The sequence below is a fragment of the Aulonocara stuartgranti genome, assembly GCF_965226115.1.
Source record: "Aulonocara stuartgranti genome assembly, chromosome: 20".
Lineage (NCBI taxonomy): Eukaryota > Metazoa > Chordata > Actinopteri > Cichliformes > Cichlidae > Aulonocara > Aulonocara stuartgranti.
Genome location: NC_138956.1, coordinates 25,796,659 through 25,822,690, shown reverse-complemented (window position 1 = coordinate 25,822,690; position 26,032 = coordinate 25,796,659). Strand labels below are relative to the sequence as shown.

General features: G+C 41.0%; 2 protein-coding genes across 8 annotated transcripts in view; one reads left to right on the top strand and one right to left on the bottom strand.

Moving 5' to 3' along the window:
• The window catches only part of LOC309697265 (poly(rC)-binding protein 4-like), a 34,768-nt gene extending 14,050 nt beyond the window's left edge, over positions 1 to 20,718 (top strand). The window contains exons 2-14 of one of the 2 annotated variants that reach the window (XM_082519042.1): positions 161 to 345; positions 1,188 to 1,211; positions 2,523 to 2,555; positions 4,077 to 4,193; positions 7,426 to 7,557; positions 9,762 to 9,890; positions 11,023 to 11,097; positions 12,925 to 12,996; positions 15,222 to 15,263; positions 15,357 to 15,432; positions 15,857 to 15,906; positions 18,566 to 18,735; positions 20,038 to 20,718. In XM_082519042.1, the coding sequence (XP_082375168.1) occupies positions 238 to 345; positions 1,188 to 1,211; positions 2,523 to 2,555; positions 4,077 to 4,193; positions 7,426 to 7,557; positions 9,762 to 9,890; positions 11,023 to 11,097; positions 12,925 to 12,996; positions 15,222 to 15,263; positions 15,357 to 15,432; positions 15,857 to 15,906; positions 18,566 to 18,735; positions 20,038 to 20,383 (1,374 nt within the window). In that variant the 5' untranslated portion in view covers positions 161 to 237 and the 3' untranslated portion in view covers positions 20,384 to 20,718. Of the gene's footprint in view, positions 1 to 155; positions 346 to 1,187; positions 1,212 to 2,522; positions 2,556 to 4,076; positions 4,194 to 7,425; positions 7,558 to 9,761; positions 9,891 to 11,022; positions 11,098 to 12,924; positions 12,997 to 15,221; positions 15,264 to 15,356; positions 15,433 to 15,856; positions 15,907 to 18,565; positions 18,736 to 20,037 lie in introns of both variants that reach the window. The other variant, XM_082519041.1, reaches the window with a different exon arrangement.
• A 2,288-nt stretch (positions 20,719 to 23,006) lies between these two features.
• The window catches only part of LOC309696861 (dedicator of cytokinesis protein 3-like), a 55,409-nt gene continuing 52,383 nt past the window's right edge, over positions 23,007 to 26,032 (bottom strand). For all 6 annotated transcript variants that reach the window (XM_082518331.1, XM_082518332.1, XM_082518333.1 and 3 more), the window contains one exon: positions 23,007 to 25,926. In XM_082518331.1, the coding sequence (XP_082374457.1) occupies positions 25,318 to 25,926 (609 nt within the window). In that variant the 3' untranslated portion in view covers positions 23,007 to 25,317. The remainder of the gene's footprint in view (positions 25,927 to 26,032) is intronic.

Here is a 26,032-nt window from a genome sequence, read left to right as displayed (position 1 = left end):
AATTAATTTTTCTCTTCAAGTATTTATAATGTTTGTTCAGAAATCCATGAGCTAGAAACAATAGTGTATGCATGAGCATATGTGTGGTAGGGAGGAAATGTTACAAACACAAAAATAATTAAGAATCATATTTTCTGAATTCTGTTCTCTCCCAGAGCAGCACTGAACGATCTCGGACAACCACAGAACGAGTGCTGGCCTTCGCTTGACTGTGTGACCAGCGAATGAGCCTTGTTCATGCGTCTCCCTGAGTGCCACTCCCACATCACCATGAACTGTGAGCAGGACTTTGGCGACGGGGGCTTGGGAGTGACCCTCACACTACGACTGCTCATGCATGGAAAGGTTGTTTATGAATGAATGCACGCATGCTTCAGCACTCAAGGCATTTTCAAGCACAAGATTTGTCACAGCCTCACACATCACAGTCATGTGAAAAATAAAAAGCTTTCACGGAATTATGTGATAGGCAGGCCTGCGAAAAACTAAGCACACCCTCACTGTTTCCACCGGAATTAAGAGGGCAAACAGCAGCCAGGCACTGATAATCAAATGCATTTGATTAATTGATTATGACAAAGAGTGAGCACCTCTGTAAAAGCACAAGTTCTGGCAGCTTGCTGGCCTCCAGGATTCAGCTGCGTGTTAACACAATACCACAGTCTTTACAGGAGTGGGCATCCCAGCAAATTCACCCTAAAGTCAGACCGTGCGATGCTTAGAGAAACTCCAAGCCACATGTGTCAAGAACCAAACAAAGCCTATGAGCACAAACATGATGAACGGGTCCTGCAGTCACAGGAACTGGCCATCTCGGAGTCACTGACAGTCAAGATGGTTTCAAAGAGTGAAACAGAGGCCGTCAAAGCTTGGCCAAAAAAGGGTCACAACCAAATGGCTGTAAAAAAAATCAAGGTGTTTCAATGAAAATAATGGCAAAAATCCTAAACAAATAAAGTCACACAGAAAACGATTACTTTAAGTTATTGCTGCTAAAGGTGATTCTACAAGGTACTGAATGATGGGGTGTACTTAGTTTTTCACAGGTGCACAGAGTCCTGTGAAAATGTTTTTTTTTTTTCATAATCATACATGCTAAAAATAAACAGTTACTATGAGGGTGATCAGTTTTTGCTTTTTCCCTGGTTTCTATTTATGCTCTATCATCTTCATCCCTTTGCATTCAGGAGGTTGGCAGCATCATAGGAAAGGTGAGAATTCCTATTTTTAATTCTACTCGTAAACATATCTGCATATATAAAGGGAATAATCATTAAAAAAACAGTGATTTAAAATATATGGGTGATGTTTTGCTCTTATATAACTCAGTAGCCATTTTCCATCATTCAAAGCATCTGCAGAATAATTTCCCTCTGCCTTGATTTTGTTTTGAATCACCAGAACACAAAGCTCTGTAACAAAGACTTGCTGTTCTGAATATTCCCATCCTAAATGTAATTGTCTTCAACCAACCCTCTTAAGACCTCCCCCACCTTTCACAAAGCGCCATAGTAATCCATCAAACAAAAACATTAGAGCACCGACTGCAAGCCTCCTGTTGAAACTGAGCTCCAAAGACATACTGCATTACAGTTGGCCCCTTGTGGGCACTTTTAGTGTCTGCTAGGAAATGCCTATTGAGACTGTGTTGCTTCAGTAGCCCCTACTATCGAGCCTTCTGCACCTACAAAAGGCATCACAATGGATGAAAGAAGAAAAATAGAGGAATATAGAAAACTGTGAAGTGCTGGAAAGAATGATTTTGCAATGGATGTGGACAACAGAAAATGTAAAAAAGGAAGCGAGTGAAAGCATTTGAATATGGGGCATACTGTGCAGCTCGACAGAGTGGGAGGCACTTTGTCTGAAGTACTCGAGCTAATAAGTTGTCTAAATAATAACTGCTCCACCCTCCAGCCTTTTTTCCCCTTCCTATCTCATCCTTTCCCCATCAATAGAACACCAGCAGCACAGTCACAATAGACTCCAAGTAATACGTTTCCCGAGATCATAAACAACAGTGTTTGCCGAGGTGTGAGATGACATTGCTTTTGGTACTGGTGAAAGAAAGTGGTCGTCAGTTGCTGCACGAAAGTGTGAACAGAGGTATGACAGGTTGGATGAAGTTGAGCCAAAATAAAATAGCAGAGGGGAGACGAAGCAATCAAAAAATCAGCGGAGGATGTGCTGCAGTGTGACACAAGTCTGACAAAATGTTATTGTCGCTGGCAGGAGCTCTTCACACGTGCTGCGAGCACAGCCGTTACAGCAGGTGTACATTTCCTTCATATGCTCAGATGCTGTATATTTGATATGTTTTTGCAAAGTTAGTGCAAATGACAACATCGCTGCATACACTGCAGACTGAAGCCTTATCGATGCTTTTTTTTTTTTTTCTGAGCAATTTCCATCTAACGTGGTTAGAAATGGCAGATTTTGCCTAACAATGTGTTGTAACTGTTTGGTGAACTGAAGCACATTTACATCTGTTTAAAGCTGTCCTTCGTTTTATCTTTTTTCAGAAAGGAGAGACTGTGAAACGAATACGGGAAGAGGTACAGTGTCCATGATTTCGATCACCATTCCGACACCATTCAATAGAATTGTTTAGCATTCTGCTGTGTTAATTATTATGTTTTTGTGTCATTTGAGACTAGTGAATGCAGCTTCTCTGATGTGACTAGCTGTTACCGTGCACCACTTTGTCCCTATCTTTTACATCAAGACATGAAGTCACTAGATCTCTGTTATTTTAGGCCCTCAGTATGTTCATCTCCAGAGAAAACATAATTTAATCTCAAGAGGCCGTCTAATACTGGTCAGGCTTTCTGGCAGTTGCATGTAATAATAATAATACAGCTCAGTTCTCTCTTCTTGTTTTGGAGGTTTGAGTCTGAAAAGCATACAGAACAGGTGCATTGTCCGAATTGCCTTTTGGGCAATAACAGCACCTTTTTCAATTTAAGTCCTCCCTCTCTTCTCTTCACTGCACCTCATCTAGCTGCTCTCTCTCTCAATTTTCTTTTCTATTTCTTTTTCCTGCTTAAAACAACTTCCTCTTTTCTATGTCTGCTCCTCGATTCCCTCTTTATAAATCTCAAGGGTGCAGCCAAACTAATGCGGCTTGGATAACTCTTTGTATTAGAAAGTAATTAGGCTGACACTTTACAGCACATTTGATTCTTTCTCTTGCTGCTAAGGTTTTATGTCGTATTTTATGAGGCATATGGATAAACAGAAGAATAGTTAGGTCATGGGACAAGGGACAAACCTCTCACTAGTGGTAGTCATCCATTCATCCATCCATCTAGCTTGGCAGTTCTGGCCTTTTGTTACTTCCCAATTATATGAGCCTCATCCTGTCAGTCCTCACTGGGCCTTACAGTCACAGTGGGGGGAATGAGTCAGTGGGCTGCCTGGAGAAAATGTCCCAGAGGTCAGAACACAGTCCTGTGTCTGCTCACTTTACCCAGAAATGCCAGCATACAAAATGGAAGAAGACGAGGGCAGAAACAGCGTCACCTTCTCATGTCAATGTTATGTCATTATCACTCTACTTTCTCTAAAATTATGAGCTGTACTGCCACTTTAGAACAGACCAAGAAGAACGAGCTGAAATTTGGGGAAATGTGTATCATATTTTTAGTTGTCAAGAGTAAGAAAACAGGACGGATATGTTATTTGTGTTTGTATGTTAACTATGGGGCTACAGCAACCAAAGGTAAAAAGTTCAGCATTTTTCACACTTTATGTTATGTATTGCATAAATGGGACACAGTGTGCTAAAGGCATCCACTAGGCCAGCTCTATCTTCCCTGTTTCCAATAAATTTGTGAGAAGATTAGCTAAAAAAGTGGAAATGGGGCAATCACTGAAGTGTCTCCAGGCTGTCCAAAAAGCTGGAACAGGCCTGTTCCTCTTCACAAGTTACACTACGCTAAGTTCGTACGCTAAGTATATAACCTTAAATATAGCATCACACCTCCAACTGTTATACAGAACAAATGCTAAAGGACTTATTTTCCAACTATTCCTTTACTGAAATTTAAATAACCTGCTGACTTCTGGTTCAACAGAGCAGCGCACGAGTCAACATTTCAGAGGGATCCTGTCCTGAAAGGATCATCACCATCACGGGCTCCACAGACAGCGTCTTCAGAGCTTTTACCATGATCACATACAAACTGGAGGAGGTATTTTTACTTCACTTTTATTTATATACTGCTGAGTTATAGCAATCATTTTCTTAAGGAGTTTTAGTATATAATATATTACAAGTGAGCAAGCTGTTGGCAAAACAGGAAGAAACCTCTGGGAGAACCACTCAAAGGGACAGCCATAACTGGTTGGAGTGAGGGCAAAGAAACGATTTGAAGAAGCGCAAAGAGAAAAAACAAAAAACTGGACAAAACATAAACTATGGGAGAGAGAAGACAAAGTTATGATATGCAGTTGCAGCCTATAGACACAGGGGGTGAGACGAAGGGAGAGGAGGAGAATCTTCAGTGCATCATGGGAAGTCTCCCAGCAGTCTTAGCAGCAGGGAGTTTTACAGACAATGAGCCTGCTCTCTGACAGCCAAGTGCTCTGTTGGGGTAATACAGCACTATGTATATATTAAGAGGTTTGTAAGCTAAAATGAGGCCTGTTATTCATTGCTGTGACACTCAGATGAAATGAGTTCATGTATTTATTTTACAATAGTTGCATGCATATGAAGGTTTGTCATGTAGGAGACCAACCTGAAATCAGAAAATGTGTGCAGTTTGCCTTTTGAAGTTGTCTAATTCTTAGTGAAGCCATAACATCTTGTTTGCTGAACCTGGAAAAAGTGAAAGAAGCCATTTCGTCACATTAGTACAAGAAATCATTTCCTGTGCTTCATCTCTGCTTTACCACTAATGTGCTTTTATCGCTATCGATTATACTCTAAACTGCAGTGATGGAAGGGGAAAAAAAACTGACTATATTGCATAGCTCTTGATGTGCTTTCATATTAGATTACTCTGCAGAGGAAAATCTTGAATAGGTGGATGTAACTGCTGTTGCGAAACCATTCAGACCTTTGCAAGAATGTCGTTATAAATGACGTGCAGCAAGCTGTTGGATTACATCTATCATTTATATTTCCTTCCTGTTATTTTCTTTATGCTTTTCTGGAGTGCTATGAACCGTCCGGGTACTAAAAGAGGAAAATGTTGCTAATTTGTACTCATTAATGAGAATGTGTCGTACACTTCTCGTCATCTATAGGTGAAGTACGGCAGTTTCTTCATGCTATTAATCCCCAAGGTGGCTGTCTATCAAAGTGCTAATTAATATGGTGGAATGAGAGCCGCCTTCGCTGTGATTTAGCGTCGCAGCAGATACGAGCAACGGAACAGGTGCTCTCTGCTCAGGTCGGCAGCCTTCAGTAAACATACTCTGGCTGGGAGCACAGTGCAGTATTCATTAAAGATCTTTCACACTCACCCTGAAACGCCTGAGTTTCCATGGCAACATGTTGGCTGACCCACTGTGCACTGCTTCCACCATAGCTGAGTTATTGTATGTCTGACACTTTTAATTAAAACCAAAAGGGAAATAGTATAAATTTGGGCCACTGACTATTAGTATACGCTTTTGTTTCTGTCTCAACAGTTTGTGATTACAGAGCGGCTCGACCTCACTCATTTCCAGTTTGGCTGTTGATCAGTTGTGTGAGTTTTATGCTCACGTGATTTATAGCTCATGTTTTCCCCAGCTGCTGCCACATTTGTGCAAATGCAGTGATCTAATGATCAGGAAATTCGCTACACTTTCATACATGTAATTTGTTTTCAGGTGTTGAAGCACAGCATGCATAAAAGCCACATAATCTCTCTGTATTAGAGCCCTTACCCCACCAGCAGCACAATATGCTTTGGGGATTTAAGCTGAGGAACCCTTTGTGTGAGCAGCGCTTGTATAACCAGCCATCTTAATTCCACCAATTTTGCTTTAAGAGCCTCTCTTCTCTATGGAAAGTATCAAAACGTTCACACTTGTTAAGATGTGGCTCGTATTTTTAGATCAAATCAAGAGAATGACGCCGAGAGTCTTGTGATTGTACAGATGAGCCGTGTGTGCATCTTCTAATGAGACGAGACGTCAGAGAGCCCGATCTGCCTTGATAAATATAGACGCGGAGCAGAGATTCACAAGAGGCACACCAGAATATGCTTTTCAAATTTTAAAGTTGAGCGATATTAGACATATTATACAGTTTTCTTCATGAGTAAAATCCCATAAGGCTACACACACATGCTGTCCCCTTTTATGGCAAACTGCTGATTTTACAGACTGGCCCGAGTGCAAACCATTCAAGTCAAGCTGCATGTTTTGCATTCTGTCAGATTTGCTGTTGGTTGAACTCTGATGGGAAGCATATTTACATTTCAAAGCTTCACAGAGAGACACTGTTCATTAATTTATACCTCGATCTCCACCCACAGCAGATCAGATGGATGTTTTGCTACCTGCACTATAAAAACACTCATCAACTCAGTCTCAAAATCCAGTTTCTGCTCACTTTCAAAGCAGCGTATGTTGATAAGAAAGGCATATGAACGCATTTACTCTAAAAGTTTGAATGTTTAACTTTGGCTAAGGCTTGTTATTCAGGTGATATTGTTTCCTTAAGGAAACAACTGAGCTGTCATCTACAGCAAGGAAAGGAAATGGGGATGAATGGAAGGAAAGAATTTTTTTTGCAAGACCAGATTTTGGGTTATTGCCTCAAAATTTCAAGTTATTAACTCAAAATGTTAAAATAATAACCTGAACTATGTTGAGTGAAGTCCTGAGGTAAATAAGGATATTTCTCAAGGAATCATAGATTTATTTTAAAAAATGTATTTTAAAACACGAGTTTCAAGAATGCTAACTGAACAAAAAAAAGAAAAACATATCCTCACATTACATTTCCCTTAAACATGGAGCCTTTTATTAAATCTACAAAAGAAAAAACTTTTTCATGCCTAATCTAACGATTTAACTCCAGGACTTTGCTCCACCCCAATACAGGAACATAGAGATGCAGAGACGGAGGTTAATAAGGTGCAGATGATGGATTGCTCTTTACTCTATCTGCCTCACACCTGACACTTCCTGTGTGGATCCCACTGGCTTTTTCTGTTGTTGGATTCCTGTTGATGCAGCAGTAATTACGTTTGGCTGCACTATATCTGGTCCAGCCCAAACCATGATTATATTGTCTTCACTGGTGTCATAGTTTTAGACTGGGATGTAATGCTAATGATGCTATGAATCCAAAACTGACTGGTAAAATGAGCTGCGTTCAGTCTCTGTCTTCCTTGACCCATACTCCTAGATCCTCTCTTCCTTCTTGTGCTTTATTGTTGACTCTCAAAACCATTTTTGCTTTTTTTCTAAATCTCCCTCCAGGACTTAACTGCACTGGTGGCCAACGGCACCATCAGCTCCAAGCCACCGGTTACCCTCCGGCTGGTCATCCCTGCCAGCCAGTGTGGCTCCCTCATCGGGAAGGGAGGGGCCAAGATAAAGGAGATCAGGGAGGTGAGCACCCAGAACACAAATCCAGTCCATGCTCCATGCCCACACTTCACAGAAAGGTTCATATTTGAAATATTGACAGAATGAATCTCCTAGAAAAGAAGCTGTACCTAGAAGGGAGTGATATTTTCTTCTACATTTTTTTTCTGGTTTTTAGCAGGCTGCATAATTGCCCACATGCATTTTATATAGTAGAAACTCTAATTTAGAATTGCTGCATTTACAGTTCAAGTATGCTACTTCAATAAGAACAGTGTAATTAGCTGCAACTAGTGATAACAGGTTGGCATATTTAATGAAAAAAACATTATAGTTGGAATTTCTATTTTATCTATTTTCTGCTAATTAGCAATAAACACAGAGCAACTGAGGCTGATAAGAATCTGAGGACCTGTCAGGCAAAGGCAAACAGCCAAAAGCTATAAATTATTGGCAATTTCTTTAAATAATTAAACATTTTTTTAATAATTGTTTCTGCTACTTTATCATTTTCTTAAATAAGGTGTAAAAATTTGTGGCGTTTACACAAATAATAAATTAGAATGGTTGTTACACTTACCAGCTGTTGCAGTTCACACAATAAACTTATTTTCTTTATTTTTGTATGCAGATCAATTTTAAATAACACAGTGTGGCTATCATCTTGGAAAAGTAATGTATTTCTCAATCTGACATATAATTGAGTAAAACATATCAAAATGTTTCTCTTTCATGCATATTAATGTGTTGTGTATAAGCCACATGATGTAAAAATTCAGGCATACCATGCATATGATATTATGCCTGCAGTAATATCATATGCATGGTATATGTTGAAGTTATAAATAATTCAGTGTGGTAAAGAAATTGTTATTTGCTGGACACTAGTTTTTATGAAAAGTCTACAACTTCAGACAAATTATTGTAGTTGATTATTTTCAGTTACAGTTTTCATACATGTATTCATAAAAGGTATGTTCAGGTATTACAAACCTTAAAAAAAATCTGAATCCTCAAAAAAAAACTGTTTTGTTTTGTTTTTTACATAAAATCTAAAAAAAAGCATTAAATATGTAGCATTTCTAAACTGTTATCAGAGGAATTGCAAATGTTTTTCATCTTGATTTGGAGGGTAAATGCATTCATATGTCAAATAAACAGCAATTTATATTCAGTTATTACAACTAACACCTGTGTTAACTTCACTGTGAGGATCAATTTGATATCATAAACACCAACTCAGAGAAAATGATATTAGTTACTGAAAACATGAACCCCGTTTTGCCATTTGAATGTAGCCGAGCCAATTTGTTTTATTTGTATTCGATCATAAAACATAATATTAGAGATATGAAATGTTCACCTTAAAATGTTCTGTGAAAACGAAGGAAGTCACCGAAGTGACATTTTTTCTGTAGTTTAATAGCAATGTATCTGATAGCTCTTGGTGCGTTTCACCTAAAAACACAAGTGAACACTGTTAATATGAACTATTTACTTTTCGGGTTGTGAAGTTTGTCCATAAGTGCAGAAAATTGATGAAACAGTCAAGCCCAGATATATTTACTTAACACGACATAGGCCGTGACTCAGCAGTGACAACAGGAAAAACTCCTGACTGCATTCAGGCCCAGTTGAAACGTTAGGATTAAACGTATCAGATCCATTGCCAGAGACATCTGACTCCTTAACTGTAGCTCTGTACCAATCTACAAATAGAATGTCGCTCATTTTAGCTTAACCTTCCCCAGTAATGGCATCCAGGTGATTTTCTGCGGTTAGATGGATTCCGCTGTCTTGTTCATCTCCTAAACTTGTTTCTGTTGTTTTGTTTGGTTGCCACAGGACCCATCAGTTACAAAGACAATGGTGATTTGTGTGTTTCAACGATCGCCTCCAGAAATAGGTCGATATCAGCAAGTGTAGATAAAGCTTAAAAAGTTTTAACTCAACCGGCACTCTTTGCCGTCAGGCATGCTGTATTAGTGATACATCAGCTACAATTAGGAGTGTGGCATCTTGTAATTGTAGAAGTGGATGTTTTTTTTTGTCGCAATTTGACGTTTAGCACGTCACAGTGCAGCTGGTTTTCAGTAGGGGTGGAGAAATATAATGTCAGCAAATCCAGCTCAGAGGGGGACAAAAAGAAGCTGTGGCAGTGTAATCGCAACTCACCTTATCTTTAGGATCAAGCTATGTTTTTTTTCTAAAAACCCTATCATTTGCAGAGCACCGGAGCTCAGATACAGGTAGCAGGGGATTTGCTACCCAACTCAACTGAGCGAGGTGTGACGATATCTGGGAATCAGGACTCTGTAATCCAGTGTGTCAAGCTCATCTGCACAGTAATCCTGGAGGTAGGAAGTATACCATTCCTCTCCTTCCTCCATGCACCAACACATTGCTGATATTTTGTCATTGCGCTGCTCCTGCAGCTCACATGCATGCTTTTATTTCATCAGCATGCTGTCTGTTATTGTCTGTTTCACTGGAGCAGAAATGAATGCCTTTTTAAGCAGGGTAAATCCTTAAATGCAGCACAGAAAATGCTCAGTTTCTCTATTGTTTGAACCTTCTGTAATTCGCCTCGCAAGACATTGGATAAAGTCGAAAGGTGCCTGTCTCAGGTCAGAGGACAGCGTTCTCGCAGAGGGCACTAGTCAGCTAACAGAAAACTAACAGGCCTGCAGCAAAATCTGTCCACCTTTAGACAACAGCTCTCTTGAGAAAACCGAGGAGGAGATGAGAGGAAAACAACCCCAAGCACAGTTTCACCCTGTGTGTTCATGGGAGTGCACAAGTCCTTTTTGTTTTAGCATCGCAGCTGGACCTGACTGACTAATTGCTAGTTTGATCCAGTTTTCCAGGGCTTTCTTCAAAGGCTTGCGAGTTTCATTAGGATTCTGTACCAGTGGCGCCTTGCTTTTGGCTCAAAGATTTAAATTATGCAAAGTTATACAAAAAAAAAAATTGCTGTGACTGCTCTACATTTTCAACCCCAAAACAGTATTGCCAACACTGCAGTTACTTGATAAGATATACAGTGTCATGTTCAGTGCATAATCTCCTTTTCTTTTTAGTGTTTGAAGAATTTTATCTTCAAATGTCAGTGGATGGTTGATTTATCCAGAGGGCGAACCTTAGCAAAGCCTTGAGCTCTGACACACACTAAAGCTCAAAGCTATTATCCACAAAAAGTGCTCACTAGACTACTTCATTTATTCAATGAATGACTAATATTATCAAAAGAAAAATAAGGCTGGGAATAATGTCACTGTCATTAGCAGTTTAGCTCATCATTAACTGTTATTGTGTTTTAATGTTGCAGGGAGTTTAACACCATTTGCACTTCATTTTTCAGGCTTCGGCGCCATCGCTGATTTTATTTCAGACTAGCTGTGTAAAGCTTATCCACGTCTAAAAGATTTATTCATGGTAAAAAGCTTATCTTGCTTTCTCTGACCTCATGGCCTATTTTTGACTCCTTAGTCTCCCCCAAAGGGTGCAACCATCCCCTATCGACCAAGCCCCTCACCAGCTGCTCTCCTCATTGCAGGAAACCAGGTGAGAAAATAAGATTTTACCTCACGCACTGATTAACTTATCTGTGATAGAGTAGCACAGTGATTCTCAAAAGATGGGGTGAATCCACCTTTACAGATATAGTGGGTTTACTGGGGGTTACACCAGGAGTTGAATTAGCAAAAAGTTAATCAATTTGTTTCTATGGGAACAGAAAACACATTTTCATGACTAGCAAGGTTGTCACAATGCAGGGTAGCAAGATTCAGTGCGACAGATCCTTTTATCCTCTCAGTTTAACATGCTAAAATGTCCAATTTAGTCTAAAACACTCGTGATATTTGAGGGGGAGGAACTGAGGGTCTAGAAGTACTGGACCAGAATAAAATGTGACCTGATGGTGAGAAACCAGGCACAGTCTTCCATGATTCCTCGTAAATGAAAGAATTGTTGTCAAGATATTTTGCTATGAGGGGGAAAATGTCATCACTGTGGTGCAAGAGGAAAATTCAAGTTACTAGGATGTGTGGAAAATGAACCAAAGTGGTGAACATCTGCTTTTATGACTGCTAATAAATACAATTTTTAAATAAAGAATAGATAATTGGGGAAACACCCTTCAACCATATTATGAGTGTTGACGTTACATAGTTTATCCACCAGAGGCGACTCTGCAAGTTTGAAGCACCGCAAACAACCAGCAGCCCAGGCGAGTAAATAAATACTCGCCTGGGCGAGTATTTATTTCCCTAACGATTTCCCTAACAAATGTTAGGGAAATCGGTTTGTGTTGGATAAAAATATCATATTTATAAATCACCAGGTATCGCTATCGGTCTTGAAATTCCTATATCGGTAACCCTCATTAACCCTACCACAAAGGGAAACGCTCTTTTTTTGGCACCTAGATGCTGGCTTTGTTTGTTAATCTTAAAGGCTGCCACTCTCTCTGTGCCATTATAGTCTAAGAACAGCTGAATTAGCATTCGAGTCTGCGTTGCATGGAAATATATGATTGTTTAAAGCATAATGGTTATTGGAAAGTGTGTGGAGGAGGTGTTTCCATTCACTGCATTGTTCTTCACTTGGACGTCTTGGATCTCAGACAACCTTGGACGCTAACCCAGGTGTTGAAACAAGACTCATGCAGAGGGTCCTCAGTGGGGGATCAGTTCTTTTATGTGTGTGCATGAGGGTGGGATTGAGAAGTACTGTATATATGCTGCTGTTTGAGAAAGGGACAGATATCTACCCTCCCATGGAGCGAGTCACAAGATTAGCAAGTGAGACTGGAGACCTGCCGTCTCCTCTGGCTACAGCAGCCAGATATTCTGCATAGCTGTCAGCAGTTCCTACACAGTTTGTGCAGCCACAGACTACGGTCAATTTATGGAATGGCTTTGTGTTTTTGATATTCTTCATAATAGGCTATCAAATTAAACCCGGGGCGTGATCCTGGTCGCTCGGAGATATCTTTAATGAAGGCAGTACGGTGATAAGGGATGTTTGTATAATTTGTCAGAGGAGAAAATGAAGTGGAATGGGAAAGGGTCTGTGGATGAGTCATAGCCTATAAGCCTGTTAGGTGTGGCAAGGTGTCAGAAATGGAGCCTTGAGAGCCCATCTCAGGCCTAATTCTATAGCTAAAGCCAAAGGCAAAAAAAGAAATGTGGTTTTTTTTTTCCTACTCATTATTTTTGCATCATATTTACCAGTAAAGGTTTCAGCTGGTGAGCACAGACACCCACGAGTCATCACTGTCAATTCAAAAACAATGGCAGAACTTGCAAAACATGAAATATTTGGGTAATAAGCTCCAGGACATATTTTTATTTTTTGCTCGTCTCCTTTTCTCTTGTGTTTTTGTAGGTGTTTGAGGCATCAGAATTTGCACCCCACCCTCTGTACTCAGTCGCACAGGGTGGCCTGGACCTCCAGCAGGTAACTGGGCAATAATACAAACAGAAAAAAAAATCTCTCCAGGATTCAAACGCTGGTCTTGGATTCCAATGTGGAGCGCACAAATTAGTGTCAGGGCTGCGATGGTTTGCGTGGTGAGTGAGCAGAGGGGTTGTGTGGTATGCCCAGAGTTACACACTCCATCATATGGCATGAGGTATTAAAAACAACAGCTGAGTGTAAGCTGCAGCTATTGTTCTGGCCTGTCATAAGAGCTATAACCCCTCCTGAAACACGATACCATCACACTCACAAAACAAAACAAAATCTAACTGTGGCTCATGAAATATAAAGAGTTCCCAATTGAAATGACTTGTGCTCTAGCTGGTAGGATTATTGCAGTGAATTTGTGGTTTGTGTATGCTTTCCTATATAAATAGAGCCTCCAATGTATTGATGCATTGTAAAGATGAGCTCGCCTCTCCAGTTTATGACCTTATAGGATGAACTGGTAATAGCAGCCAGACCGCTGGCGTCAGGCAGAATCGAGTTAAGCTAAGTGCTGTCTGGTCGAGCTGTAACTATACTGAGGGAGGGCTGCACAGCACCCCATAGATAGATGGATGGATAGATGGATGAAAATGGGAAGAAGAAAGCTTTACACTAATATTAATGATCATATGCTATTATTTCAGTTTGTTAGGGTTAGAATGAGACAGCAAGTACAATGACTTTTACATTTAGTATTGTTAGGATTTCACAAAAAATATTTCTATAAGAAATACTTGGGTTTAGCTAATTGTCTAAAGGATCACTTCACACAAATCAAGTAAAAAAATGATTTTAATTTTGACTTTCAGTGGTTATCTTCCATATATGTTTTCTTGCCCTGGTTTTAAGACATTTCAGGTTTCGGGTGCCTGTTATCAGACTGCTGCAATGTAGAGAAAAGGAATCTTTGTGCAGTTTAAAGCAGTTAAACCGTTGCCTTTAACCCTAATCTTCTATTTGAGGTCCCAGAGCTCGAAAACACACTTAATTTTAAAAGCTTTTCTGACATGTCTCAGTAGTGTTGCTAAAAAAAAAAAAAAATAATGCCGTACTTCTGTTTCTCAGAGAGCCCCGCTGTAAAATCTAGTTATAATGCAGATTTCGTTTAAAACTTTATTGGAGTTGACATGAGTGTTTACGACGTAATCTTTCCTCAAAATTAAACTACTCTGTTTAAATTTCCTGTTATATGCAATCGCTAGTTCATGAGACTTTGCTGGAGGTTTGCCAGCACGTCGGGATACTGTCGTTTTTTTGTCTGTAAATGGCTTTTTGGCAACCAAAGTAGATTACATTTTAGATTGCATTTGTTTAGAAATGTCCTCTCATAATGAGTAAAACATTCATTCGTATTCCTTTTTTGTTTATAATAATGCCCACTGGTCATTTTGTCCCTTTCACAAAATGTGCAAGCCAAGTTTGTGGCAATGAGAAGGTTCCACTTCAGTATTTTTGCTTCATATACATTCAAAAGAGAGGGTGGAAAACTAGTTTTATTAGGAGAGCAGTGGAGGCCAAACAATGAAGAGGTAAAGGCAATCTCAGCTAGGTCCAAGGCTTTAGAAGTCTTGTATTTTTTAACTCTGTGTCAGTTTCTCACAATAGTCAACCACAATTTTTAATATAAATGTTTAAAACTGATGAAGTAGTCCTTATGTAATCCTGTGGACTACCAAGAGTAAAGGTACACTGCCCATATAGATATGTCCTGATGAATGTTTTATAAGTCATCTTAATGCACTGAGCACCACAAGTCAAATTCTGACGTCTCAGGAGTAGATATTTCTAAACGTGGGCAAACAAAACAAAAATCAGAAAGTCCCCAAAGGAAAGCACTGCACTGTCATCCACCAAGGTCAGTGGCTGGTATCCTACATTTAATGGCTTCTTTGTGTGTTCATTCTTCACCATCTTTCAGGATCTTTGGCCGAGCATTTTTATGTGATTTCCTTGACAAACAGACAAATTATATTGCTCATGATGGATGCAGAGTGTTTGCATTGCTTGAATCAATACAAGTGAATTTAGTTTTTATTTATTTATTTATTTTTGGTAAAAGTGCGATCAGTTGGTTCTCTTATTATCATTTAATTTTACTTATCAGAAAAAGGCACGCATTGACAGCGAAGCACTTCCATTAAGCGGCTGCAGATTTATTGCTTGTGTGCGACGTTTTTATTGCTGTAATTTACCTAATGTACGATGCTCTTTTTCAGGCCTACACTTTGCAAAACCAATATGGCATTCCACACTCAGAGGTATGACCATTTGATGGATGTGTTAAAATTTTAATATTACATGAATGGTTTGTGGTTTTGTGTACAATCAAGTTCTTCCTCTTTGTTTTAAAGCTGGCCAAGCTACATCAGCTCTCAGTGCAGCAAGGCCTGAGTCCTATTGCCCAGCCTGCTTCAGCTGTCATACCCGGTGTGTATTGCAGGCATTTTAATCATTGCTTTCTTAATTTCAGATTGCTAACCTGTGTTTAGACATCAGAAATAAATGCCAGCTGTTTTTATCTGCGTTGATTGTGAGCTTTTGTCAGTCAGAAGCGAGGAGAGGGGGGGCTTTGTAGCTTTCTTATATCTCCTAGTGTGAGAGAGAAACTATTAAGTGAAACGATACGTTGTGCGCAGTCAGAGAACTAGGGGAAAGAAAAGAATGAGTGCTGTGTTAAACATCAGCCCATTAAAATGGAAATTAAATGCTTTACTATATCTGGCAGTTTGCAGCTGAAAGGGTTTCTTCTCTATCTCAATGGTGTTTTTGTATGGCTCTGCTAACTAAAAGAGCCGAATGATATTTCAGTTCAGTTGTATTCAGTTGATGCGTGTATTTTCTCTCTTATCAGGCATGGACTCAAACTCTCAGACGTCTCAGGAGCTGCTTATTCCCAATGATGTAAGGAAAAGCAAGTCGATCTTTGTGTTTTTGTTCTTTATGCTGTTTATATTGTCCCATTTGAGCGACAGCAAAAACAACAGGAAGCCGACGCTCAGCTCACATGTACGCAGCACCGAAGCAGGTGACTGGCTGCGACTGCAAAGACATCTGGCGTGACTTCAAAAGAGACGAGAGACATGCTTACGACTTACTAATTATCCGCGTTATTTTAACCTCGGACTAACCCAAGGTTAAAGGGATTTTGAGCTGATATGGATCCTTTCGCATTATTGTCTGGGCTGCAGTTGCAATGTCTTAGAGGGACTCCCGTGAGTGTTCAGTAAATCCTCTCATGTTCCCTGACCTACTTAGAAGCTGTCTGCTGTCAAAACAGCCAATAAGGAAACAGACAAAGATCCTTTCCCTCTCCACTTAGCCTCCACCAGGGTTTGATGAAATGCCTCTCCAATCTGAGAGATGAAAATGCAAGACACACATTTATCTTTAAATTCACTATTAGTTTGGTCATTTTGGTCAGATGGCCTGCTCTGGGATATTTGTGTGTGTGTGTGTGTGTGTGTGTGTGTGTGTGTGTGTGTGTGTGTGTGTGTGTAGGTAGGTGGGTGGGTGGGGTGGGGTTGAAAGTTGAAATTGTAATGAGGTCATTTATAATTGAACATTTAATTATCCTGAAGCATGATTATTCACAATAATGAAATGTTGCTCTGAAAATTCAACCATAAGGCTGGAGTTTAAATTTCTTTTTTTAAAAAAGGTGCTGATGAAGTGACTGAAGCAGGAATAAAACAGTCATAAAAGCTACTGAGTATCTAACCACATGGCGGTGTCGAAATACTCCTCTAGGTGTGTGTTTTGGCAATAAAAAAGGGAATAAAAATAACTTTAACTCTGCTGTCTTTGTTGAAAACAAGAAAAAAGGAAGAACTGGACTGGTTACTCAAGGGTTCGCTTAACTGTATAGGATAAAGCCACATCCCTGAAACAACATTTCTAAAATGCCTGAAGGCATTTCTTCCCCCATGTAAACCCCCCGCATGGCGAGCAGCACAACGCATCAGAGGTATGAGGGAGTCCAGTGCTATACGTGACAGGGACAGCTGTAAGCTCCAACCATTGTTCCAGAAGAGAGGACTTACAGCTATGACTGAGCCTCTTCAGCCCAGGCCGGCCACACTCCGGCCTCACAATCCTGCTCTGTGCTCGCACACTGAACGCCGAAGGAGAGTTGCACGCACACACAGATGTATTCAGAAACTGCTTACACCCAGTCAGCAGTATACAGTAGTTCTGCGGTGGAAGGAAGATTTAGCCAGAAGAAAAATGGCTGCACCTTTGCCATCCCATCCCTCTTCTTGTGTCCTTTCAAACGACTGCCTCAGCAGTAAACCAACAAAATATAGGCCACTTACAAGTGAGGACGACGAGCATTGTGTAACATTACTGTTTATTAAAATAACAGCTTTTTAAAAAGCCCAAAAGTTTAATTATCCGATTTTTTTTTTTTTTGTTCTTTTTTCCCAGTTTGTTCACACAAAGATGTGTGTGGGCAAGCTGGTGTAAAAGGCCCATGATTTTTAGTCTCAGTGGGGTAGAGATGTTATCTGTGATTTGAGCTCTGTAGGGAGCATTGTTTCTAGAGTTGCTCTCTAGGCTGGCCACTCTCTGTGTATCTCTCCCCTTCTAAATAAACTGCGGAGCCAATAATAGCCAGGCAGAGCAACCAGGTCGCTGTGTGACAGATCAGACATTGTGGAACAGGCTGCTTACTTCTCAGGAAAGGAATGTAAAATGGAGGGAGGACATTGTGTTAGTGTGTGTGTGTGCGCGCGTGTGTGTTGTGTACTTCTGCCTATACGTCAGCCACTGTTAAACTTCCTGCACACTCACTTACTACAAGTACTTCATCACTGTCTGGCCCACTCGCAATATATTTGGCAGCATAACCCTGTCGCCTGAGCCTTGACACCCTGCACTTGAGCTGTTGCCCCGAGCTTTGGCTCTGCTGAATATTGTCACTAATGGCCAAGGGTGCAGGTAATGAAAGCAAAACAAAAGTGATAATGTATTTTGGAATGCAATAAAACTCGTGTCATTGTCTAATCTGCTCTCAGCAGAGAGAACACTCAAGCCAATGGGACTGTATATTATATATTTGAGTTATTTTCCCATTATGTTTTCCATTAGTGCAGAGATGCATCTAGCTGGCGTGTGTTTGGGAAGTGATTTGTTTGGGAAGTCATCACCACTCTGAGGAATCAATAACCTTTTAGCCACTCAGATTAATGAGAGGCAAATGTGCCTTCTCTCGTCTCTTTTACCAGTGCGCACACAGTAGCAATTAAGGGAGACCCGCCAGAGGGGGGGAGGAGGTTTGACATGCATGATGAATGACCAATCCAGTGAAGACAAACAATGTAATTGCAATATTTGAAGTGGGCTGCATTAAGTCAGCTCAACAGCAGTGCAGTTTTCATAGTGTTCCCTCTCCTTTGCCCCCTTTGTCAGAATCACTTTGATCAGCACAACAGAGCCGACAGTGGGAAAACGCTGCGTTCAGTCAAATGATTTATTAAACCCCCCAGATTCTGTATATCTACGTAGTAATTAATTTTTCCATCAAACTGACCTGATCTGTCTCAACTCTGTCCTCCCGCAGCTGATTGGCTCGATCATTGGTCGTCAGGGCACTAAGATCAACGAGATCAGGCAGGTGTCAGGAGCTCAGATTAAAATCGGGAGCCAGCTGGACGGGACAAGCGATCGCCATGTCACTATCACAGGAACACCAGTGAGCATCAACCTGGCCCAGTACCTCATTACCTCCTGGTAAGGCCCAGTGACACACACAGCCATCTAATGAATCATTGCAAGCACAGGCCTGACAGAAAAGCACCGACTTAAAAGGGTCAAAGGCTGTGCTATAAGTGGTAATGAGGTGCTGCTGGTATGAAGAATGAGTAAGAGCAAGTCTGTGTTGTGTGCTGGATAGTAATGTCTTGTTGGAATTCAGGCATTGCTATGCTCTGACATGTTTTTTTTTAAATTAGCTTTTCTTCTATATAAGACCATAAGGAAGGAAATTAATCTGCATTAAATGTAGTTATCAGTTCTTGCTTTTAACAATTCAAAAAAAAAAAAGAGGAAAAAATACAAAAACATTCCCACTTTAATTCTTGTAACTGATTCAGATCAGCTTTGCCTCATTATTTTTTGGTGTTCCTCAAACCGCATTTCTTTCTGTGTAAAACATATGCTAGCAGTGACAAAAAGGTGTCAACAATGATAAAAAAAAAAGTTTATATACAGTATGTACTCGATTGCACCTGATAACCAACTACAATACATAGAGGGAGTCAAATGACAGGTAGCCAGGAGATTTTTCTGGATACCAGTAACGGGGGCAAAAGATATTCCAGCAAAGTTGAACAAGTGTTGAAGAAAATTTGGGCCATATACTGGTGATCGTACTCACTTATGTTTGTCACGTCATAAACAAATACTATATTGAGGGTGAGATATTAAAGAATACTGCTAACAGCTACTGCAGCAATAAAGTGGATCACAGTGAAGTCGCTCAAACCTGTAAAACAACTAGTTCAAAAAGTTATGGGAGACAAATCAAATGGAACAAATGATACACTCCCTGACAAAGATTTTTTTTATCAAATGGTGGAGGCCGCCTTATAGACTTGCAATATTAACATCTTCATTCATCCATTTCCTTCCACTTCATGGTCACAGGAGCTTGGAGCCTTCCCCAGCTGACATAGGGCAAGAGGCAGGGTTTTAAGAGGGCAGTGGGTATTTCCAACACTTGGTTTTCATGCCCTCTGATTCTTCTTATTTTCACATTTGCGTTCTTTAACCTCTAACGGACGCTGACTTAAAAGGCATCACTTCCAGTAAATCTGTTATAATGTAACGTAGTTCCCTCTGGAGCCACAAAAAGCTTTTCTTTTTTCCCACACATGCATTAATGCTCTCCAAGACCTGCAAACAAACTACAATAAGTAACTTTGGTGGAGTTCCCCTTTAATGATTTTCCAGAAACTTCCCCCAGTGTTGCAGCAACAGAATAATCCTCTAATCTTCACGACTCTCTTTTCTTTTCTTTTTTTCCTATCATAGTTTAGAGACAGCCAAATCTACAGCCCAGGCAGCCAGCATGGGAAGTCCAGTTGACCTCAACATGGCCTTCACCCAGCCAGCCTCCCCAGCTGCTTCTCCTGCACCCACCCTGGCTGCCGTGAGCACCCTGACCCCAGCTCATGTTCTGGGAGCTCCGTACGGTGCCATGCCCCTCTCCGGGCTGCTGGGGGTGAAGTCCGTCCCCTTTCTGACTTTGTCCAGCCCGGCCCCAGCCGTAGCCGTCACTGCAGCACCCTCCCACACCACTCTGGCTGCCTACACAGCCAAAATCTCTTCAGCCAACTGCATCAAAAAGCCAGAGAGACAGAAGTTCGCTCCCTACTGATGAAGCCTCTGAGCTCCGTGCGCAGAGTCAGATGAAGGACAGCTGCAGTGTTCTTTCACAAACCCCTGATGTAGCCATATCCGCTGGCAGAGATGCTCTTGCCTTTTATTCTATGACACACCAACAGAGACGAGACCAATGGAGATGTGGATAAAGCTATTAAAAGTTATTTACGACTATAGATAATTTGTGAGTTACCCATGAATTGATGGACAGCTTTCATTGTCACCTCATCACTGTTATTGATCACAAAAAAACAATAAAAAAAAAAAAAGGGCTGAGGTCTCACCTGAGACACACATGTTTACCAGTGTTTACATGTGTGTCTCAAGTTAGAGATCAGCTAAGTATTTATCCTCAATAAATTTGTAAATTATACTCAGATGACAGATGCTCTACTGTATGATGCTTTTATACAATGTCTACGTTTGCCTCTTGAAGTTTTTAAGAAAATTTGTAAATGTCTGGGGGGTGTTTTGTTTTTGTTTTTTTGTTTTTTTTTAAATAATCTGTGCTATATTACTGTACTTTACGTTGTTCAGTGTTATGTCTTTTTTGTTGGAATTTATTTTGAATGTGCAACTTGGTTAATCTTTATTTATTAGTATTGTTTCACTTATTAAAAGTCTTTGGTTCCTGTTAATGGTGGCTTTATCTATTTCCTTCACAGGCATTCAAAGAGCAATGATGCAGCTTTGCAGAAACTCATTTTCAGGAGGAAACAGTACACACACACACACACACACACACACACACACACACACACACACACACACACACACACACACACACAAAAACAAGACAACGCCACATTTAGGTTTTCTCTCAAATAACAACAAGATGGGAGGTTCTCATTTTAGCTGCAAGAACTGATGAGAGATTCGTTTCACACTATTGTGCTCATGTGCCCCAAAACAATAACTGCAGAATGAGACGGTGCAACCTCAGAGGAGAAAAGAGCTCTGCTGGCATGATGGGCAATGTGCTCACATGTAAGTGTGCATGTATAAAAGCGCACAATTGCATGGCGTTCTGTGCAGAGAAAATGCGCTCTGTAAGTCCCTTGAGACAAAGTGTAGAGAGACTGTAAGGCAGAGGGGTTTGTGTGGGGGAAAAAAGGGGCACTAACATGGCTAGGAGCTAGAAAAGATCTGAGGATTCACAGCGATGCTGTGGAAAAAAAAATCTGTATCTGCATCAGCATGCACCACAGCATCATCATCCTCAGGAGAGGCAGCTACAATCCTTTCATCCTAACTATTTCTGTTTTGTTTTTTTTCTGTCACTGCATCATGGATATGCGAGACACTATGAATGCGCAGTTCTCACTGTTACCAAACGCATTCACTTTTCAGAGGCAAACAAAAAAAGAGCCAGTGCCTCAGTTTCATAGACTTTCTGCTGAAGTCCAGCAAACAGTGAAGCTAAATTATGACACAAAGAAAACTTGATCTTTGAGGTCCTTGAATTTCTCTTCTGTCTCTATGGTAACATCATTTGTGAGTTTATATATTATTCTTTCTAGGACCTCCTAAAATCCAAGTACATGCCAAGATATAATGCTTGTAAAATCACCTTCAAATGACAAATCAGAGCACCTTTTTCAGCAGTAACTCAAAAAAACAATTTTCTGTATGATCAGTCTCTGACATGATTGTAGAGGAATTTTGGGCCACTCTTCTTTGCTTCAGTTCAATGGGGTTTGCAGGCATTCGTGTAGGCACAGCTCTCTTAAGGGCCCACCACCTCATTTCAGGCAGGTTGACTTTGACCATTACAACACTTTCTTTTCTTTTCCAGCTGTTCTGTTTGTTCTTGTACTTGAAATCTTTGTCCTCTTACATGACCCAGTATTGGGTTTTAGCTGCCTGACAGATGACCCACCATTTGACTCCAGAACACTTTAAGTACGGAGGAGTTTGTGGTCAGCGCAACAACAGCAAGGTGTCCAGCTCCTGTTCTAAGCCCAGAAGATCATCACTTCACCACCATGCTGGACAGCTTGTATGAGGTGTTTGTGTTGATGTGCAGTATTTGTTTTTCACCAAATATGGTGCTGTCCCTTGTGGTCAAACACGTCAACTTTAGCCTCTGACTGCAGTCTATTTCTAACTAACCCATTCCCTTTGACCCTTAGTATACTATAAAAACCTATCATGTGATTATGTTACAGTTTTATAGCATTTATAGTCTGAAACAGGTCAAAGTCCATATATTTAAAGGTTTGCCAATAGCTTACTGTGAAATATGCTTTCTTTACACGAACAGATAAACTCCACTGATATTCCAGCTCCATTACCACACACCAGATACGTTGCATTAGAATATCAAAGCATGAAGTTTGAGCTGGTGACAGCTGGGACCCTAGCTGTCACTTAGCTGTCACATTTTCTTTTTTCTTCTTCTTCTTTCAGTTGTGGTGGACTCGGGGGATGTGTGGCATGCCGTTATCTATGCACAGACACTCGCAAAACTGAAAATAGCACAAATATCTGCATTCTTACCACTGTAGCGCTCAGCCTCAGTAATTCAGTGACAAACAGCACCCTCCACTGTCGACTCAATATTCTGCGTGACCCTTCACGGTACAGAAAAAGGTAGCGAGGAAGAGTTAGAGCTGATAAAAGATTGTCTTTAATGTTTGGCATTGTTAATGAATTCCATACCACAGCAGTTATGGGAGTAGGAAAACCACTTTTACAACCAAACACTGTTTGATCATGCTAACACCATATGTACAGGAAAGCACATTGAAAAGTGTATAAAGTATTTATATGAGAGGACTCAAGTCAAGAACGGTGGAGACGGCCACAGTCTAATGGATTCGTCCTTTTCCAAACACTGATTATAGATATTTATCAATTACATTGATCTCTGGAGTACATGTATATACACAAAACAACAATAAACCTTTTGGGGGTTTCTGCAATAATTCTCAAAAATATTTCACAATACTGCTGTATGTACAATAACAGAATTTACATTGAAAAATTCTATTGTACCTATATTTTGAGTATCACTTCAGTCACCAGTTATCCTCAACGCCATCAAGCTCACAAGAGATACTCACGTGCCGTTACAGATCTAATGACCTCATGTTCAACTCCATACAAAGTACAGCAGCCTATTCAGTGCCTTCTGTCTCGGTACGGTTTCTGAAATATGTTCACACAACTGATGATCTCACATACAAAAATAGATGTTGTCTAGTCAGCTGACAACTTGATGTACAGTAACACAAAGCATCCACCTGCAAAAAACAACCAGGAAAACAAGTAATTGTTAAAATATTAGCTATATCCTTCCAACCCCCACGGGACGATAAAGAGCGCTGTTCCTTCTGCCCCACAGTAAAAGTAAACCTTTCTGCCAGTCCGGGCTTCAGCATTCTTGTGTAACATGTCATCAGTTTTGAAACAACAGAAGGTAATTGAGAAAGAGCCGCAGGCAGAATAAGAAATATTAGCGCTACAAACCAAACAACAATCTGAAACCAAAGCGGGACAAAACCATACAAAAACATCACTAGGTAGATATCTTCTTTTTTTCTATTTTTTTTTCCTTCAGGGAGTTTACAGTGAAGAAAGTGAAAAGGAGAATGGCTGTTACTACATGAGCTCCCCACAGTCCGGATGAGAGGTCAAACTGCATTTGAGTGCACTTAAGGCAGGTAGGCGATTCCAATGCTGTCTGTGTGGGCTCCTCGACCGGTCACTGAGCAGTTGGGGCGGATGGGTGGGGGGCGTGTGGGCTCGACAGTGTCGTCAGGCGCAACAAAAATTGCCACTGCAGCTGTCCAGGTTCAGCCCTCACTGCTCAACATGGTCTGACAACCATACACAGAGAAGGAAAATGACGGCGAGAGAGTGGTGTTGGTGTTAGTTTGGAGTCCAGCAGGTGTGAAGTGGACAGTTCTTCATTCTCCGTGAACATGAAAGCTGACAGGTGTGGGGCCTGTCTGTCAACTGTCCTCAGTTTGCCTTCAGACTCCCAAACACCTTCATTCCTCTCGAGATATCTTTGTCACACAGAAGAGACAAATAGAGACGTCTTCAACAAAGACTCAACTTAAAGCACTTAAACATTAGCCAGGATTGCAGCTGGTGCAATACAAGTAGGAACATCTCATCTGAATACATTCACGTGGGTTTCCATACGCATGGTACGGATGGGAAATCATCAGTGACTTAAGTTCGTGTCCCTTGAGATGCTGGTCCAAGAGGAGAGCTGCAAGTACACCAGCGATTTGCGACAGCCCAGCAGCAACACGTATTACAGTGCGCATTTGATATGATTCACTATTAAGGAGCACTTAACAGTGTTTTGAAAAAACATAATGGACGTAAGCCTTTGAAAACACTATAATGTAGCAAATTTATCAAAATAAGAATTCATATATATGAAGCATTTAAAGCAGAGAAGTCACCTCGCTGTGACTAATAACCTTCTGTAGTTTCCTCGTGTTGTGAAATGACATGAAAAGCAAAATTAAGGGAGTTCACAGCTTATACTGCACCTGGGATCATGTTGGTTATGATCGTGGTCGTCATGTTTCACAAAACCGTTTTCATATTATTCTCAAGTGGAAAAAAAAACATGCTCACAGACGAGTTGTACAATTGTGTACAATCAATATCAATTTTTGAACAGAAGTTAATTGATCCCATTGTTCAAGAGATATTTTTCTTTTAATTCTAAGAGGCCACACGAAGCAGCGGCAGCGGTTGTGCCTCAAACCGTAGCTTCAACCGTCTTCGCTCCTTCGTTCCTTTCCTTCATGTGCACTGAAGTTAAACCGCAGAACATGACAATCGAGCATGCTCCATTGCGTCACATTAGACTTGTTCTACTACCGCTTCCTTTTACTCAGTGCAAATGAAGGGAAGAAGAAAAGGAGAAGAAAGCTCTAACGTAAACTGAGCTGGAGTTTCAGATCACTGTGTCTCCTCGTGCTCCTCGCTGATGCACTGCTCCCAGGCATGTTTGCCCTGGTCCTCTCTGTGGCCATGAGGGGAATGGAAGATCCTGCGGGGGAGCGGGATGGGTTGAGGTGGCAGGTCCTCCTCAGGAATGCAGCCCTCTCTCAAGTAGGGTTTGGGGGGAACAGCTGGAGGCTGAGGTCTGCGGTAAGGGATGTGATGAGGGCCATGAGTAGGGGCGTGGTGGTGAGTTGGTGGCCCATGTGAGTGGCTGTCCAGCCCTGGGTGGGCATGAGCGTGAGGGTGCGGGTGGTTGTGCGGGTGTGACGCAGGGCTGCGGTAGTGGAAAGGGCGAACCGGGTCCATGGAGTCGATTTCTCCTCCGCCGTAGTGGATGTGCATGTAGGGAGACGCCATGTACTCGTCAGGTGGGGACCACAGGTGACTTGGAAGAGGCTCCAAGGCATCGTTCCTGATGGGTCCAGGATCAGGATACTGACCCCCAAAGTTACTCTCACTCAGGGAGGAGACACCGCTGCTGGCGCTGCCTGATAGAGTGGAGTTACTGCCTCCCAAAGCAGACTGAGGACTGGTAGGAGAGCCAGGGATTGGGTGGAGAGGAGACTAGAGAAAGAGAAAGAGAGAGGATGTCATGGGTGTCTTTTTTTAAAGTAATGTTGTTTACATTTAACGTTTACATTTCGGCTTGATATCTCTTTTAACTTTTTCC